Here is a 19,987-nt window from a genome sequence, read left to right as displayed (position 1 = left end):
TAAGAATGTGTCATTGATACTTACAAGAACTTCATAATCTGGGACTGTGTGTGTTCCAAGACCTGCCCTGTCGAAAGTCACTCTGTATGTAGCATTAAGAGTGTCTACAGCGTCTATTTGTCCAGTGAATAGCCCATCATGGACACCTCGCAAACGTGCTTAAGAAAAAAAGAAAGAACAATAAACCAAACATTATAATGTTCTGATACCATTGAGAAAAATAGACTTAATACATCTTTTGCAAGTAAACAGACTTAATACATCTTTTGCAAATAACCCCTTATGTGTATATTTAAAACCCACAGATTAAATGAAAAAGTAAACCCAGAAAAATAATTGTATACAGTAGAAATACTATCCAAATTTTTGTCAAATTTATCTTTGCAAGTCAAGTATTTCCCAAGTCTAATCCTTAGCACTACACTTATGTCTAAATAAAATACTACTGAATACCCAATACCTGACAGACAGATTTTGCAGGCAAAAGTCAATTTCCGGATGATTTTGCATACCATTTCTCTTTGATCACTTCCACTGATGAGTGCATATTTAGCAAAAGACAATAAGGAATGCAGCTCAAGGATACAGCTCTAGGAGAGTGAGGAGAGGCAGTGTTGTGCATGCCTGCTCTTCAGCAAGAATTAAGGGCAGCGTTGCTGAAGAATGCAAAAAGCAACAAACAGTAGTGGCTTGAGTGGGAGATACCATGCTTAAGTGAAAAGCATCTGGATCACAAACAGACAGGACAGAGGAATTCAAGTTTTTATAAAATTAGACAAAACCTGTGGAATGTTTTTAGCAATATTCCTTCCTCAGTTATGTGTAAGTTTTTCAGTAAGGCAATGTCATGTTTAGTATACATGTCCAACTACACTGCAATATCAAATGTAATACCTGTTTTGAAACAGATATTTTATATTTATGGAAAAATAAAGCTCAAGTTTTATATTAGGTTAGATTTTAAACTTTCAGACAGCACTCAGCTCTTTGCATTTAAGCATCTCTCCCTCCAAGATTTGTTAGATATACTAGACATAAGAAAAAAAAAACCTACAATTTGAACAGCAGAAATAAAAACCATACTAAGTTTGTACCTCAAAACCCATATAACTGTTTTAAAAATACTAGCTAGTCCTCACAAGCACCTTCTCAATGAGATAACAATAAAAACATGTTTTTTGATGTTTTAAATTTATTTTAACTACGTGCACTAAGTATATTATGGTTTGCTAAAATCTTTGCAAAACACTTAGCTGGTTTTTTTTTGTTTGTTTGTTTTCAAGACATTACCTGTAACTTTTGTTCCTATTACAAGCGGTAACGGAATTTCTTCTGGAAGATCTTTGAACTGTGAAATATCTGCAACTTTCCGCTGCTGCAAAAGTCTTATTTTCTGCCGTTTCTGTTTTAATGCTGACCTCTCTTCCTCAAAGAATGCAGAGGAACACCTGTAATACAGTTAGGTAAAACAATACTTAAAAGTCAGCACTGAAAACATACATATGTGAAGACACATCAGATAAATATGCATAGTTTACAAATCAGTGAGGGAAAAAGAAAAAGCTTGGGGTGAAGCATTCAAGAGAAAAGGATTTCGTTGAACAGATTTAGACAGTCTTACTCCCCAGAATTATCACTCCTAAAATAACAGTTTATTTCAAAATAATACTCAGGAATGCTAGCTGTTTACATTAGTGTATCCGAAGAGTACAACTTTTTAGGACTTTTTCTGCTTATAGGGATCCACCTGGTGTCATAACAAAGCTAAAGCAGGTCCCACATCCAGTCTACTCTGAATACCAGTTCAATGCATGTAAGGACTTACTGTGAGGTCTCTGGCTGCCATCACTTACTGATATATAGTAGATCCCTTTCACATGTGCTCAGCAGCTCAATTAAACTAACTTGGTATGAAAGGGTAGTTCTCTGTTTCTTGTACTCTGCCCAGATGCAAGCAAAACTCAGCCACAAAATCTCTGTTCTGCAGATGAATTGTTCTGAGATCGATCATAGTAAAAATACAAATTTGTCTGAACTTGGGCTGTTGTTCAGCTAATCTCTAGCAGTCCCCTCCCCCATTTTGCAGGGGGTCTTAAAATGCAATCTAAAAGATGAAAGACTTACGCCCAAAGTCCTTACTTGGGTTTATTCATTTTTCACTTTTAACCTACTGAACAGGCATGATGCACGAGGGAGATACTGAAAGCATAAAGACATTAAGGACTCGATCCTATCTCTGATTCCCTTATTAAAAATAGTTTTATTATTTTTGTGTCAATGAAATAAGTCTTTTAAAAAAGGAGTACAGATGCTATTGTAGGTCTGCTTAATTGCAGAAGCAGTTGTTTATCAAATAATTTACTACCTTTGCTAATTGCGTTACTGCAGGCAAATGCAATTTAAACATTTTCTGTGGAACTCATACATTTATATATTGATTACTGATTAGTAAAAAGTCCTATTTTATGAGGTTATTTTAGAAGACACTGACAACTCCTCTGCTGGTTCCCCCTTCTACACTGCAAATGATTTTCTCTTTTAAACCCCTTCAAGATCTTTCTCAGTTATTTATCTCTCACTCAGGAGCTGACTGCTCGGTACTATTTCCAAGTCTGCTTCTACTACTCTCTTATTATATGCCGAAATAAACATTTTCATGTTTTCTTCTGTATACCCCTCACTCTGAGAGTTCCACAAAGCCATTTCACTATTCTCCAAAATGTCTCTTCCTTGCAACACGTATGAGAAGATCATAAGAACTAAGCTGCTAGGATGCCGAGACCACTTTCTTTCATATTGACCAGTAGTTTCACACTCATTTGTCTAAATGCATACATCATTTGCCTTTTATCTTATACATGGTTTCTAAGTTATATGGAGCATAGACCATCTGTTTTGTCCAGTGTGTACAGTGTTAACACAATAAGATCTTAGTCCTAAGCGAGACATTAAAAAAAGAACGAGCAGGAATGAACTGAAGCTGCGATGTACTTCTGTCAGGTAGGTGCAGTAATGCACTGCACTGAAGGTTCCTTTACTAGGCTTTCCAATCACTATCACCGCAGAAGTCAACACTAGCCTTTGTACAGTCTATAAACTGTGTTGTAGATTGAGCGACTGTAGGTGCGTGTCCCACTCACCAGTTCACCACTGAAGAGCAGAATGTGTTTACCTGGAGTTGTGTATTGCCTAATGATCCTCTTATTAGGAATTCAAAACATCTGGAAAGGGATATGGCAGAGAGAGAACGATGGTGGTTGGGAGACTTATGCTAAGCTTATTCGGATATTCTCATTTAAAGATGCTATCTGCTTCCTGTTTACTACTGGGGAGGAAGAAGTCTGAAATTATGCTTGCCATGGGCTGTGAATATGAACTAGCAAAATACAGGTCAGAGCTTTTCAATTCCATTGAGGAGAACAGAGTGAATAATCACAGCAAGACAAGAAAAAAATAGCAACACAGACTATAATATTAGTCCTTCTAATCAATGTCCAGGGTCTTAACATCAGGAACATCAGATATTGCCTGATGTTCTTTGACCCGTGCTCTTAGAAACACAAATTCAAATGCTAATATACTAATCACTGACCTTGGAGGTCCCTACAACAGCAGCTACTGTTTTACTGCTAGCTCAGATATTCTTAAAATGCCTCTGTTCTGAATGCTGTAGGTCATGGATGTAGAAAGTATTTGCAACATATTTCTGGCTTCTGTTAAAGAAAATCTCCAACCCCACGCCCCCCAAATGTTTTTAATAAAGGTTATCCCATCTTCATGCCATTCCTATGAAAAAAAATGAAGATTAGAACTATGGTACAGATCACGTTGCAACCTCATTAGTTTTCTGTAGAGACTTTTTAAGAGGTTGAACATACTTCTCAGTTTCTGCCTTGGTCATGAGAATTTGAACAAACAGAGGAATCATCACCGTCATATAGTGGCAGAACAAGCATATCTGAGCTTAATTCATATCCATTGCTATTTCACAACCCCAATTAAATTTATACAGAGTACACAATACTAACTATTACCTCTTCCTTTCCTTGGAGCATATCTTTCCCCACAGTCTACTGGAATCTTACAAGCTTTGCAGGCTCCCATGAAGAATACTGTTGTGCCAATCAACCACACTGTTGATGGTGTGATAGGACATTTAAAGTAGCAGCAGACATAAGAAAATATTACAATATATTTAAAACAAAATTAAAAAAAAAAGACGACAACCACGTGCACAGCTATCACACAGAGACATTATTATCCTCTGCCATCAACACTGTGGATGTAAAATGTCTTATTTTTTTTCTTCCCTCATGGGGAGATATCAGTATTGACATGGTATTTAGCTTACTTGCATATGATGAAGACAGACAGACAAAATTTCTAACAGAATAGTAATGTAAGAAAAACCTTTGCTCTACAGGTAGATGACAGTTATCTTGAAAAAGCATTCAAATGATTTAGAATAATTCAAAATCTTTTAGAACTAAGGCCAAAAACTCTGGACATCTTGAAAAAGACTACCAATAAGTGGGTTTTTTTTAAAATTATTAAAGAAGTGAAAAGCAAACAGGAATGCTTATTTTACGTTGATAAAAAGCAAAAACTTGTCAAGTTTTGGTTAACAAAACAAGACTCTATATCCAGTCAAATACTGGTACTTCAGAATTCAGATAAAAACTTCCTGCCCATTTAGACCTGTGGTTCCTTAGGCACGAGTCTCTCTCTTTAAAAAACTAACTGTATGACAGCTTAACAAAGAAACCCAAACCCAAACCAACAAGCCATCGTCCCCCCAACTTTTGGCAAAAATCAAATGAATAAGTGATGATTTAACCTCCAAATACACCATTTTCCTCTCAGTGGGAAGCATGATGCTAGAGGAATGAAAAGCTATCTCGGTTAAGCCCAAATGATATGAACACCTTTCCAAAAGGAACTATTTTTAAAGCTGGTTCTGCTCCCTTACCTTGACTGGCAATCTTTAGTTATGTAAAATTGTTTATAGGTATAGGAGATGAAATAGCCTCCATCAGACAAAATATAATCTGACTCAGCACAGTGATCTATGAAATGGATTCAGTGCTTTAGTGTTCGTACTTTCATAAATAAACCAGTCTTTTATTTCTGCAACACTACTTATACATTTTTCTCCTGATCTTACACAATGACAGGATGGTTGAGTTTGGGAGGGACCTCTGGAGGTCATCTGCTCCAACCCCTCCAGCAGAGTCACCTGTAGGAGGCTGCCCAGGACCATGTCCAGATGGCCTTTAAGTATCTCTAAAAATGGAGATTCTACCACCTCTCTGAGCAACCTCTGCCAGTGCTCAGTCACCCTCACAGTAAAAGGAAGTGTTTCCTTATGTTAAGACTGAACCTCCTGTGTTTCAGCTTGTGCCTATTTCCTCTTATCCTGTCTCCAGACAATACTGAAAAAAGCCTGGCCTCATCTTCTCTATGCCTTCCCTTCAGATATTTATACATAGAGATGAGGTCCTCCCTGAGCCTTCTCTTCTCTAGGCTAAATTGTATAGGTTCTGTGAAAAGGCTGAACTGAATCAGTGCGTTTAAGAATTAAGAATTCTAAATTAGAGGAAAAAACTATGCCCTTCGTTAAATTCTGGCTGCTTCTCTACAGTGTACAATATTTTATGGGTGACTTTCTCCTCTGTCTGTTTTGGCAGCCAAGCCAGGAAAAGTTGAGGATCTATAAAATGGTTTAAAAAGTACTCAGATAAATGAGATGAAAATGTGCACTTGTTTTCCCCATAAAGAGCTAGTTATAGCCAGAAAAAAAAACTTAGTGGAAAAATTGGCCTGTCTTCCATGCCAGGAAGCACTGCAGCATAGAAGATACAATGATAATTTCAACATATCCTAGCTTGGACACTCAGTTATGTAGAGTGGGAAGAGAGCATTTCAAGTATAGGCTCATGAGAACTACGTGGACTGGACACATGCATGTAAGGAATAGGGTGTGTGGGGAAGCGGGATGTGTACTCAGAGAACACCTTTTCAATAACATGTTTTTCTACTCTCAGCTATTATTTTGCTTTACTACCTGCATGCAAAATTAGTTTAGAAGGAACAATTCCAGTAACATCAAAACTACATGTAGTTATTAGTTGAAAAGAAAGAAAGAAAAAAATTACCTCCGTGGTTTTCCCATTAATCGTCTGATTTTCCCCCACTCTACTCTCGTCAATTTTCTGGTTTTCAAATTTGGAAAAGATTCTTTCAGGCATACACAGAAGTCATTATCTCCTTCAAATAGCGGTCTGTTGAGACATAATTGGTCCTCTGTTAAGTACACTTAGTAAACTTTTGTCATGAGATTCCAAAAAACATCCATCATAAGGAATACATTGAAAACAAAAAGTATAAATTAGTCATATAAACAAGACACTGCTATTCAAAGGACAAATTTAACCTGCAATACATTCAACTGAAAACAAAGACACAAAGTTTCCAGGACTACTGTTCTATTTGAGCCTTACTATCAGTGATGTTTAAAAATGTTCCCCTCTCTTGTTACTACAGGGAAACATATGTATTCATCCTACTTTGTAATGTATATAAAGGCACCAAATGAAACTCCAGCAAAGCCAATGCAGTGTCATGAGGATTCTGCAACACACTGAAGGAAACCATAGAGATATGGTAAGGTATTGAGAATAAAGGAAGGGACAATGTGATACTGAGAAATAGAAAGACGGTACCTTTTTCATAAATTCCTTCAGTTATAACCCAGATTCTCAACAGAGGGTTCCAAAATACAGGAAATTGAGCCATTTTGTCATTCTCTACAGCTATACAGGTGAGACTTTTATTCTATCATACTATGACTCCATGATGAAGCATGGGATCAATATCATGGAAGTGACAGTTCAGAGACCTTCCTACACAACTTATTAATTTCTCTTTGATGCTACGACCTGTTTGTATCTCTGTGCTTTATGACTGCCTTTTACTTTGTAGTACCACATCCTTCTTGGGCTGAAGAGACAAGGGAGCAGCAATGGATATGCCTGTCTAATAGCAGGTCAATCATTAAAGACTATGTGCAACTGAAATAGATCTCACCTGGTGAGAACAAAATAACTGCCTCCTAGATAAAGCCACTTTTCTCCACTCTGCAGGGTGCCAGGGTTTAGAGGGGAACATCCCCAAGCACAGAACAAAGAGGATCTTGGAAGCAACACTGCTTTCAAGTGAGTGTGTGGGGTGGTGGGAGAGAGGAAAGGTGCATGGAGATAAGGAGGCTTGGGCAAGAATGGAAGAGAGTATTTTGCAGTAGAAGGATCTGCAGCTGTAGCAAGAAGCGAAAAGGAAACCATAAAGAGCAACGAGGCTCAGGAAACAGACAAGGAAGTGTATAAAAGTTTTATTTTATCCAGATTTACTGTAGCTAACATAAAATATCTGTGTAAAGAACAACTCTTTTGGGGTTTTTCTGGAGAAAGAAAATCCGTATTTGATTGGTTTTACTATCACTTGTCCCTAAGCAGGCAAACTGTAAACCCACAGCGTCCACAAGATTGGAAGCTCTGGGAAATGGTGTAAGCAAGCTACAGCTGCCTCTGGTTCTGAAGGCCCGTGATCACTGTAGTAGTAAGTAGCTCTTTAGAAGTCTCTGCATGTCAGAAGTCAATGGGATTTTACAGAAAAACGGTCCTCTGCAGCAGCATAGAGAGAATCCAGCTGGAACAGCTTCAATAATCTAATAATCACAGATGATAGTTGTAGAGATTAAAATATTTCAAAAACTTATAGTAGACATGGCATTTAAATTGATGATTTCAATTTTGGGTGAGACAATTTGATTAAAATATTTTGAGACTTGTACAGTGAGCTATATTTTGTCAGTTGACAGTTAGCTCTATGCTTTAAACTTTTTTAAGCTTCTCATTACATCTAGATCATATCACTCAAAACAACATACATCAACATTTTTCTTCCGAAGATATGTAGTTTCTTAGTAAACTATGGTATAATATCTTAACGTGATGAAATCTTACTAGCATTACATGCATACATTGATAACTATCAAAGGGGTTTTCAGAATTACCTGCTAAACTCAAATTCTAGTCTACTGATAGACCTAAAGTTCCACAGACAATTATTTGAGAATAAACTAAAAGTTCTTGGACTGTTGTAAAAATCATACTTATAAATGTCACATATTAAAATTACTACTAGGAATAAGTAGGGTTTGGGTTCTTTGTTTTGTTTTTTTGTTTTTTCAAATAAGGGGGCGGGGAAAGCATGTAAAGACTACTTCTTTCAAAGGAATTAAATCCTACAGATGATGAATTTAAAACTAACTAAAATGGACATGTAGTTTTTCTGCTTGTGATGAACATATCCTAAAATGTTTTTCTGTTGCTATGACTGCCTTCTCAGCTAAGGAAAACAGCCACAGCAATCATGATTAAAACAGGAAGGAAAAAAGGTAATTATTTTGTTATGAATAAATTCTGGAAAAGAATGCTTGTTAACTCTGAAGCCATTCTTTAGAATATTAAATACTAGTGTTTCATCTATTAGCCAATCAGTGTAGATTCTAAGATTCCATTCATCAATGATGATTTTTACATTTTAGATTTTTAGTTTTTCATGATTAGGAACTAAATTAAAATGGTTCTTTTAAACAATTCACACCACCTTGCTAGTGGCGTTAAGAGAACAAGTGCCAAAGACTTTGAGGCACAAATTGCAGGAACAGTCTAGGAGATAGATTAGGAGATCCAAGAAGGACGCTGATGTCTAGACAACAGCTGAATAGTCCCAACGCAGAGCTCTGTTAGCGATCACAATAAAAACAGGATGATGGGGAAGAAATACCCAAAATTAACATTTACAGCTTTTAGGGAAGCAGCACCTTATGAAGAAGCAGTCTCCTTCCCATCCCCCATGTGTAACACTGACTCAAGGGTTCCAAAAAGTCTGAGTGTTCTGATAACTTCATGCTTAAGAGGGTAAAAACATTATGAATAAAATCTTATATCTGGTAGATGCAGAGGTGATAAAATTATTTCCATGAAGGAAGGCTTTCCTTAGAAGACTACCAAAGGAACTACCCAAGTAGGTAGCTCATTATAAAAAAAGAGAAAAAAACAAACCAAACCAATAAAATAATTTTCAATAACTAATAATGTAAGAATAAACTTTGGACTATCTAACTAATATATAGAAATTTGCAGCTCAATTTCAGAAAATTACTTGTTTCTATGCTAATAAGAGATAATTATATAAACAAAACATACTTATCTATATTTGAATAGAACCATTCGTATATGCACCACTTGTGAGCTTTGGGGAGTTTCAGCAGGTTACGAAGCCGTAAACCAATCTTCTGTGATGCTTTCTTGTCTGGTGTTGGCATTGTTGTATTAAACTTCTGTGTAGTAAAATAAAGGAAATGGTTAAACGCAGTCTAACATTCTTCAATATTCAAATAATTAAATTAGATTTTCGTGATAAAAGTTTGCACATTAATAATTGTTACATTTTAATTGCACATACTGTTTTATGACATTTTTTTTGTTGCAGATCTATAATAATCCTTACTGCTTTATATCAGCAATGCAATCAAACACAAGAGATGGCAAACTTCAGCAGGATCAATACAAGAAATTATCTCTGGACAAAGCTCTTCTAACAGAAACATTTTCCAACACTTAAACTACATTATTGGCAACAATAGGTTGGCACTAAAGTACACACAGACTTCAAAAGTTTGAGGCACCACTGAACAGTCTCAAGTGAGCATACATGATGCTGCAGCTCAGATGCCAGCAACACCAATTGCCTCATTTGCACTAGAGTGCTTCTACTCTTGCTAACTCCTCTTAAACTGAGGATGAAGCTAGCACAGGAATGTAATACAGCCAAAGGTTTGAGCAGAGTGTCTGCTTTTTAGAAAAACTGCAAGAGAAACTAGCAGGGTCATAAGCAATCAAGTTTTAACTTCATTTGAAAGCTATTTTATAAATTGCAGAAGACACTGTCTTAGATTGCATGCATAATACATAGACCTGTGTTTAAACAAGACCACAGAAAAATAATTCCATAATTTTGTTCCAGGGATGGCTGTCTTAATTGACAGAAAGAAAAACTTATTTGCAAAAATAACAGCTTTTTGAGAATATTAGTTTAACTGAGTGCCCATGCCATAATCAGTTGTTATCATTCTCCAAACGCTCAGAAGTATTTTGACCTTTAATAGCAGCAATAACAGGATAAAGCATAAGCTAGGCACCTTGCTGGCTCTTGCTGTGCTTAACCACCACCTTCTAGATACAGGTCCCCTTTCTCCCACTGGAAGTCCAGGAAACAAAGCATAGCAGGACAGCAAAATCTGTGAGCTATGGCAGCTGCAGTCCCTCATAAATGTTCATCTAGCAGCCACTGGACCTCCTGAACCAGACATTTAAGTACAAACCAACCGGGCTTAGAACATTAACCAGGCCTTTCTACTGTTAAGAAATCATGGTAATCAATAGAGAGAAATGTCATGGTCCTCATCTCTGACAAAATGGACCCAGCAAAATGGTAACTGCTAAGTCTTCCCCATTCGACACTGCACAGTACAGTTCAGAAGGCAAATAAGACCAGTATTCAAATAGTACTTTTCCAGTGTGGCAAATTCAGGCTCATAAGGTGATGGTATAGAGAAGTGATTTGGATGACAAAGGTACTAGAGAGCCAGTTCTTTGAGACTAAGAGATATTGCCCTGCCTAACATAGCAAATAAAGGCTGAGAGAAATTACAGCTGCTCTTTCATACTATATCAAGGAGTAGATGGTCAAGTGGAGGAGTAGAAAAACAAGCTGTTTGAATTGGAGGACATTATCATTACAGGATCAAGAAGGTATAGATGGCCATGAATACATTCAGGCTACAAATCTAGAGCAAGTTCCTAACTGTTGGAATAAATTAAGTTCTATAGCAGCCTTCTAAATGATGTAGTCAGTGCAAGAAACCTAGTCAGTTTTTAACTGAAGCTGAATAAATTTATGCAGACTACAGGATATGATTGTTTGCAGGACCAAGACGGGCAATTAGTCTGGAATCCTTTCTAGCTCTGTATGCTTATGTCCAGGATCAAAAAGAACAGGTACTCCCATAAACAAACTGAGGAACCCAGTTGTGAGGAAGAAAAATAGAAATCTGTTTTGAATTGTGGCTTACTCCTAGCAACAGCTTTCCTCACAAGAATATTCATAAACTGATACTGCAACTTGAAAAGCAAATGTATTCTAATTTTCAACTAACACAGATAGGTTTTTTTCCCCTTTTTGGTAAAAATATCTGCATACATGTAGGTACCTGTGGAACCATCGCAACCTTCTGATTTCTTTTGGGTGACCTTGTGTTTATTTGTCTGTCATCTTCTTCACAGAAGAGTCGACTCCGTTTTGAATTTCTGAAGGGCTGCATGTATCAAAATTAAGAATGAATTACAAGAAAAAAAAAATCTGATTTCTCTGTTCATGCACAGAATTCACAGTGAGAGAAATGGAATGCCTTTTCTCTTGCCACCTATTAGTTTTAAGGCACACGGTACACAATAAATAGTGCCTCCTAGCAGTTAGAGATCTAAGGGCTGAGAGAAGAGAAGAAGGAATTTAAGATTCCAGGCTTTCCAATGCTAACTATAACCCATTACTATACTGCTGGCCCAGTTCCATGGAAGTATTTAGAACCTAACTCCCACTTGTTTCCAGAGGAGTTAGGTGTCTAAACACTTGTGTATCTAAGCTTAAAATAGTCCTTGCTTTGATTATAAGCACATCTGTTAAACAGTTTGTTCTGAAGTTTGGGTCAAAAAAAAATTTATTCAGTGTTATTTGTTTTGGTACGTTCTCAGTAAAAATATTAGCCAGATATAATTCTTTTGCAAGGATTTCTTATGAGTCTAATAAAGTGTTGTGGGTTTGTTGTTTTAACTCATTGAAAGTGCCTACACTGCAAAATGCTAAGAACCTGAAGTTTGAATCAAACTAAAGCTTTCATAAATTATGTGAAAATACCAGAAAAGAGAAGAATTTAGAATTTATGCTAACTAAAATTTACTTCTGTGCTAAGATGTTACAGCTCAAGAAAAATTAGAAGGCTGATTGAGAACAAGAAACCATATTGCAAATACATGTCCTGAAAAAATACTTCCATTTAGTTATTCCTCAACATTTTACCCTATGACAAAAAACTTATGCTTTCAGTGAGGACAAAAGAGTAACCTATGACTGGCTGTTAATGCTGCGAGCAAGTGGCTTTTCCTTCCATGAAGATTTGGTGGCCCAGAGCAGGAACCAGCCACAACTGAAACGTATCTCCTTTGCAGAACCCCAAGACCGCACCCTGTAGTGTTCCTTGTATTTCAAACTATTTACAAAGGTGATGAGTAAAAGTAGAACAAATGCAGATTTCACTTCTTTCTGTACAGATGGTGAAAGTGCTACAAATTGATATGGGTATGAAGTCTATAACACCCACAATGTGAAGAATACTGACGACAAAGATAAGCCCTTAATAGGGGTCAGAAACAAAATAAATTTAAGTGAAATAAAACTTCACTAATAAGCATTTACACTTAAGAAAGACATTTAATAAGTTTGTGACTGATTAAAGGATCTGTTTGAAAAGAGATATTCTCTATCAAATTAATTAGTGGTAGCAAAAAATCCGTCTGTCCCATGCCATGAGAAAAGCTGGAGCTTTCCCAGGGAAATGTGCCTTTCTTACTCTAAATTATATCTGTTTTATAAATATAACTACACAAGTGTACTTAAGTAACAGTAGTGCCCTGTATGTGCTAGACACCTAAGCACATTCAGCACAGAAGAAAACGTCCATTCCCTGTAGATGTTAGAAAGCAGGAAAGAGACACACACTGACAGAGGAACTATATATCAGCAAGGTAACCAAATGGTGCCCACATATTAACACAGTAATTATTAACATCAGTAATCATATTAACACAGTAATTAGTTTATCACATTAATTATTATGAATGTTGTTTTTCTCTCTCCACCTAGATACATCAAGTTCTTTTCTTCAAATCTTCCAATTCACTAAACCTTAAGAACAATCTTAAATTTCAATTACCATGTCTTTATGTTCTTTTATAACATCTCTCCATCCTTGACAAACCATCACCCTAAAAAAGAAAGGTTGGAACTATTCTAACTTTTGAGCAAGAAAACAACTCACAATCCTGTTCCAACAAATAAAAACTCCTACGCTGCAGAACTCCAGGACTTTTAAATCACAGCATTCTGCCCACAGGATGAAGAGCCAGGTTCCTATTGAATATTTGCAATTATATTTTAGTCTTGACATTTGAGATGCTGGTTCCAGAACAACATTTTTCTCCCAAATGTCTATATAGGTCTTCTTGATTTTCTGACATTGTACCAGATGAAAAGCATGTGCCAACGCAGGAACACAAATGCTAAAACAATCCAGACAAAACTTAAGAGTTCCTTCAACTTTATACTATGATCCAGATCAAGAGAACCATTTTAAAACCCTCAACAGAAGCTGCCAAATTCTATTCTAAGGAACTATCCAAAATGATAAGAGTGTTTCATCAGTCAGGATTGCCGGTGTCTCACACAAGAATAAAATAACAAGCGTCGCAAAGAGGTATAATCCATGTTAGCTAAATAGGTCAGGCATTTTTGGAAGGATTTTTCAACCAACAGTACAACATATCTGCAAAACTTCCAGTGTTCAGGGAACTCAAACTAGTGCAGAAGACTACACCACATCTCAGCAACACGGGCCCTTGCTAACACATCAGACTATCCTCTGATCTTTCTCCCAGCTGTCTACAGAATACTAAGCTACACTCAGAGTTTGACTCCTTAATACCTACAGCCAGCATTCCTAAAGATTCACAAAGTTTTCGTGCAAATACTATGGCTAGTGACTCTGGTTCTTTAGCACATGTGATCTAAATTACTGGTAAGGCTTGTTTCTGTGAGAAGATGAGCATTCCTGGGGAACAGCTGAAAACTGTGACATGAACTCCTGCAGGAGCTAAGGGCCATCACAAAGTTCTGGTCACTGCCTGGAACTGCATTTTGTAGACCTTACGTTCTTTAGCATAAACACATAGCAACATGTATCTGTGTGAATCCTACCAAAATAAACACCTTATCTGTGTACATTTCTCTCTACAGGGAGAAGATCATAGAACAAGCTACATATGACAGATGTTAGTCCCATTGCTTAATGCACTACTGGATGCTGCTCAGGTATTTTGATTATGCGCAGAGCAGGCAAGTGCGATAGTTTTCAAACTAATGTTTCCCTTCCAGTAAACAAGCAGTTCATAAAAAAAATAATGATTTGAATAAGAAACAGATGATAGTTGGCAAGTTGGTCACAATTACTGTAGAAGAAGGCAGCACCAGAAGGGTATGGGAGAAAGACCTGCCTAGCAATTGAGACAGTATTTCATATACTCTCCACGGTGTAGTAAAAAGACAGTATTACAGATGTAGACAAACAAGGCACTGGGTGCAATATAGTTGGTGGCAAAACCAAACCAAAATCACATAATTCAGTAAGGTAGAGGAGGTTGAGAATAGCCAAGAAAAGCTTGAATGTGATACAATGGGGAAGGAAACAACAATGGAATATTTCAAAAAGAGAGAGGGAAATGGTCAACCCAAAGACCAGACACCTGCCCTTGGAGGTTGTAGGCTCCTTACCTTTCTTTCCCCCACCCCAACATTGTTTTTTAATGTCAGGTCTTCTATGAGACCTCTCAGAATACTACATGACATTTCACTGACATTCCTTTATTTTTATTAAAAACTGCCCCCAGAAGGCATGATGATGGAAGTGCATTATGACATTTTCCTTTCCTTTTCTTTATGCATCAGTTCGCAGCCATAATTAGAAGTGAGATATTTCATGAGATAAAACAAATCCTTGATCAGAAATGGCGATTCCTAAGTTCAAGGTGGTAGATACAGTACAAATGTTTCACACAGCACTTGCTTTACAAAAAAGAGAGAAAATTATTATGAGCTATTTTGAACAAGGTCAGCAATTTCATTTGTTTGATTATTCATTTAAAAAATATGTTTTCACCCCATATTCAAACTGTGTAGACTGCTTGTGAAGGACATAGTTTAACATTCGAAAATTATGAAACTATAAATCCCAGCCAAGTTTTTTGATCCTTAAATTTGATTCACTTCATGGTATTTTACCAATGCTGAAGTTGTCTTTTTATTGCTTCTTACCATTTCCACTGCAGAACCAGCATTCTTGCTTTTCCAAATGGGTGTTTTCTGCAGAGAATTATACTTTTCATTCCACGAACTGGATAAACTTCCCTCTGTTGTGCAAAAATCATGTCATTAATATACATATAGATAGATGTATGTTTTAACTAACTACTACCCAAGAGCTACAATAACATCATCAACTACTAATACTTTTTTGTTATTTGCAACATCTTCTTTGGATTCCACTACAAATGGATTTTAGATCTCAATATTTTTATTAAATTGTTCTGAACACTAATTAAAAGAAAATTGAAAGAGATTTTTATTACAGGGAGAAACATGAACAAAACATTTTTTACTCCTCACAACATTTAGATTTCTTGAAACCTGCCTTGGTGGAATCAGTTACTTCCATTGCCAGGTTGACACACATCTACACAGCCGTACTGTGGCTGTAACTGAAATCTGAAGAAGGTGAAGTTCTACAAGACCTGGCCTCCTTCTGGTTGTAAAAAATTAAGTGGGGGCACACCAACAAGTAAATAAAATTTTATTGAAACAAACCTATATTAGTTACAACATATTCAACAAACCATGCCTTCTTCCTTGTGTAATAGAAGCCTTGTAATAGATACAGAAACTTTTATTGATGGGCAGATTATAAGCATTCAAAATTTATATGAGTGTTCATTAAGACAATTCCAAAGAAAAAGATACAAGAAACAGATTTTTTTTATTTAGCCCACAACTTGCTGACAGAAAACACAATGAGAGTGTGAAATTCCTTCCTAATGTAAATTTTGTCACATGTACAGGTCTCGCTAAGAAACCTTTTCCTATCTCATCCTCAAGAGAGGAAAGATTACCTCAATCTTCTCATCAAACCTGATGCCTAGGCAGTACTTAGGAAGAAAAAACACATTTCAGGAATTTCACCGAGAAGAGCAGTGTCTAAATACACCACAACATATGTAGTTTCAACCACCAAGGATTATTAGTCTATAGAACTAATGAATATCCACAATAAACCCAATCGCATTTCAACAAGAAACCTTTTTCGGTGTTATTTTCTTGAACTTTTTGAAGCCGGAAACTAAGTACACCTGAAAGTCAGATTGGTACAAGTAAATAACACATTAATTTCTTACCTTTCAAGCTCACAAGTGCTTTTGCTGAAGAACCTGCAATATATCAAAAAGTCCACATAAATCATAAGTTATTTCAAACCATACAACCTATGCAGCATCTACTCATTCTTAATTAATTCTTAGGCAGAAAGTGGAATTTAATATTAAATCTTTCACAGCTGAATGAGTGAACCCAGTGCGCCCTCCATGGCAGGAAGTATAGCACTACACGTTTATTACCCAATAAATCTTGAAACCATATTAATGTTTCATTTTTTCCCTTTAGTTTCACACTACAAAACAGCTTCAGATGCCGAGCACTCTTGTTTAACACAGCAAATTCTGAACAAGCTTTATGTTCAAACTACATACTTCCATGCAGCTGCCTGTTTGATGCAGTTGCAAATATATTATACAACTGACAAGGAAACTGTAATGAACACTTCTTTTTTTGGGTTTCTTTTTTTTATTTTTTTTTATTTTTTTTTATTTCCAGCAATTCAAAATTCTTCAATGCCAAACATTTCCACGAAAGCAGTAGTTTACGCTCTCTAAGCTTGGTTCACGAGTAGGGAGATGGATAGTTAGTTGCCCCCTGGTGGAACCTCCTTATTCAGAAAGGCAGCAGATTGAGATATAAATGCAGATGGCACCCTTAGTTTGCTTGAACTGTTCAAACTGTGTAATGCATCCATCAAAATTTCACTGCTCCCCTTCCACTGCATCTGTAGGACCTCTGCAGTGCTTCTGGGCAAGGAAGGACAAAACTGGGCCTATGTCCTTCATGCTCTGGAATTTTCAAATGTCTCTCTAAGAATGACCTGTTTGAAGCAACTGCATTAGCAGAGGGGAAAGATATGTCTGCATGACAATGCTTCCACAAATTCATGCTTTTCTCTCAAATCAACTTTATCTTTCCAGTTACGTTCCAGTGTTGCAACCACTCCTTCTTGCATTGCATCCTCTTCTCCCCCTCACTTTCCCCACTCCCTCCTTCAGCTTCTCTTTGGAACTGCTGTTCCAAGAACATTTCTGACTCCAAAGGTCTGGAAATTCCTTTTCTTGTGGATGCGCTATACCTAGGTACTAACCCCACTAACTTCACAGTGCCAGAGATCCTTGCCTCTAAAAGGATGCACTCCAGGGAATATCACAGAGCCAAAAAATGAATTATTGTCCCTTTCCAGGGGAACAGAGCATTTTGGTTTGGGGTGGACTGTTGAAAAGAATATAGGTGCAGCAATGGCAAAACACACCCCTACATTCCTTATTTTTTCATCATATTATTTTGTTTGCTGCTATCTTATTTTGTCATGTGTTAAAAAAATTTCAGTAAAAAAAAAAGAAAAAGGAAAGAAAGTTTCTATTCTTTTCAAAAAATTTTAAAAAATATTTAACATATGAAATGGAACTAGTTTTGACTCACTGGTGGTTTAGAGGGCCTCCACCCCAGTATCTCCCAAGCTGTTCAAATCTACAACAGCTAATGCATATGGGATTACACGTCAAAAACAAGGTGACAAACGTGGGCTATATGTTTCTTTTCTGACATATCACTTTTGCCAGGTTGAATACCTCCCAGTGACTGGTACAGGAACATGCTTCTATGATGATCTGATTCACAGTGAATTCAGCTCTTGTAACTAAGCTGTACATTAAAGGTATCACAGGATTAAAGCCTTATTTTTTTTTCATTTCATACTAATAATCAGATACTGTACACCGTGCTTGCATAAATACATGGGTACCCTGCTATCAACCAAGAATGCAGTCCTGAACAGTAACAGTAAGAACAATAAAGAACTAGTGTCCCCCCCAAATTAACATAAGATATGGTGGGAAACGTGTGCAGGGATTAGTAAGTACACGCAGTTTAAGAACATCGAGAAAGTACATGTCATTGGAGATGGAGAGGCAGAAACAGGGTCATCAGGATTGTCAAATGGAGGAGATGCTGGCTTTTCAGAATGGATCACTCTTCTGAAAGATCTTAGGCATTTCACCTGCAAGACTGAACATACGATCGTTTTCCTCTTTTTCTGACCATCTTGGTCATATGAATCAAGTTCAATCAATTCAGTCAAGGGTGAGTATGTCAACAATGGAAATGAAACAACTCAGCAAGAGGCAGCAAAGCTTTATATAGGGGTGGTGTCAATCTCATAGCTGAAGTGCCTGAGATCCTTTGCTAACCATCAAACTCAGATGCTTTGCCTGTGAGACTGATGATGGGTCAGTGGAGCAGGGCATTAGATGACTGGCATCAGAAACAACAGGCAGAGAAGTGATGGACAGCAGAATGTTACTGCGCTACCTTCTAGCTTTAGAAGGTTACCACTCCAAAACAGCATTAGTTGCCAGGGACTTTTCCACATGGGATAGTCAATCTTCAACAGATGCATGCTAGACTAAGGCTGCATTTGTTTTCACTTAACCTGCAACTAAGGTAATGTAACCGGAAAAAGGGTATCTTTATTTAGGAATACAAGTTTCCAAATAAGAAATTCCTGATCTAGGCAAGTTCAAAGTTAAACTAAACTATTTTAATGTAACAAGTTGCAGAAAATTATTAACACCAACACTTCTGTAGCTTAAATCATTAGAATACATGTAGGATATCAAAATGACAATGGAGATGTCAAGCTGAATTTTACCTTAAAGGTAACAACATGATACATGGGTTTTCTTGTCAAGTTCTTCTATATTGATTTTAGGGGCTACCTGCAACACCACCAAGGTTCAAGGAATACGGTACATCTCCCTACTCTTTCCATTTAGTTTGGCAGTACTGTACATACTACCAGGGCCACAAAACCAGAAGCTAGGATTATCTTCTAAGCAATAATGTGTTACAATAAAAAACAACCAACATTTAATACAGATAAAGGCATTTCAGAAACTATAAAAATTGCAAAGTGATTTGGGATAGATTAAGTTTATTAAAACTATCCAAAATTCTAGTTAAAATAATTATTAGATTTATAATATCCCAGCCTCACATTAAATGCCAGTAATTTTTTACACTCCTGTTCTGAATAACAAATATATAATCATAGGCAGTCTTTTTAACCAGCATTTTAATTATAAACATAGAGATTAAAGTAGAATATACACAGATGCTCGAGTGTAAATACCTATTATGAAAATGACACAGATTTCGTTTCTACAAACATCAAACACTTAAAAAACAAATGGGTAGAAAGGAAGAAATAAGGCCTATGCATCATTTAGGGTATTACAACCAAAATCTACTTCCAGCTCCTCCAGGTTCAGAGGATCACGGAGGTGACTTTCTTAATACTGAGAGTAAAAAAACGTCAACCTAGGGAGGAAGTTCAGCCAGCTCACCACGGCAGTGGCTGAGGAGTTAGAAGGCCCGCTTTCAGTAGCCTACACTGGCATACTATTCCAGTGCAAACTGTACTATTCGCTTAGTCTTGCCTTAGCATCCTACTGAGTATTACTTTGCATATATTGTTAGTAAATTAATTACTTGAACACAGGGTTCACATTTCACTAATTTTGAAAAATTAGGAAAGGATTCAAAACAGAGCTAGGAGAAAGATTTGAAGATCTAAAAACATGCCTTATTGCGAGAAAGTCAAGAC

At 36.8% G+C, this 19,987-nt stretch overlaps 1 protein-coding gene across 5 annotated transcripts in view; it reads right to left on the bottom strand.

The window, feature by feature from the left end:
- Window positions 1-19,987, bottom strand: part of LIN9 (lin-9 DREAM MuvB core complex component) — a 40,794-nt gene that overhangs the window by 14,688 nt on the left and 6,119 nt on the right. For 3 of the 5 annotated variants that reach the window (XM_075706997.1, XM_075706999.1, XM_075707001.1), the window contains exons 2-8: window positions 16,401-16,433; window positions 15,268-15,362; window positions 11,336-11,440; window positions 9,270-9,403; window positions 6,156-6,281; window positions 1,291-1,448; window positions 25-158 (exon numbers count right to left, since the gene is read on the bottom strand). In XM_075706997.1, coding sequence (XP_075563112.1) covers window positions 25-158; window positions 1,291-1,448; window positions 6,156-6,281; window positions 9,270-9,403; window positions 11,336-11,440; window positions 15,268-15,362; window positions 16,401-16,433 — 785 coding nt within the window. Of the gene's footprint in view, window positions 1-24; window positions 159-1,290; window positions 1,449-6,155; window positions 6,282-9,269; window positions 9,404-11,335; window positions 11,441-14,727; window positions 14,746-15,267; window positions 15,363-16,400; window positions 16,434-19,987 lie in introns of those variants that run through there. The other 2 variants (XM_075707000.1, XM_075707002.1) reach the window with 2 other exon arrangements.

Source organism: Pelecanus crispus, chromosome 3, assembly GCF_030463565.1.
Source record: "Pelecanus crispus isolate bPelCri1 chromosome 3, bPelCri1.pri, whole genome shotgun sequence".
Taxonomy (NCBI): Eukaryota; Metazoa; Chordata; class Aves; order Pelecaniformes; family Pelecanidae; genus Pelecanus; species Pelecanus crispus.
The sequence above is the reverse complement of the archived record's forward strand: the minus strand, read 5'-3'. Positions and strand labels throughout refer to the sequence as shown.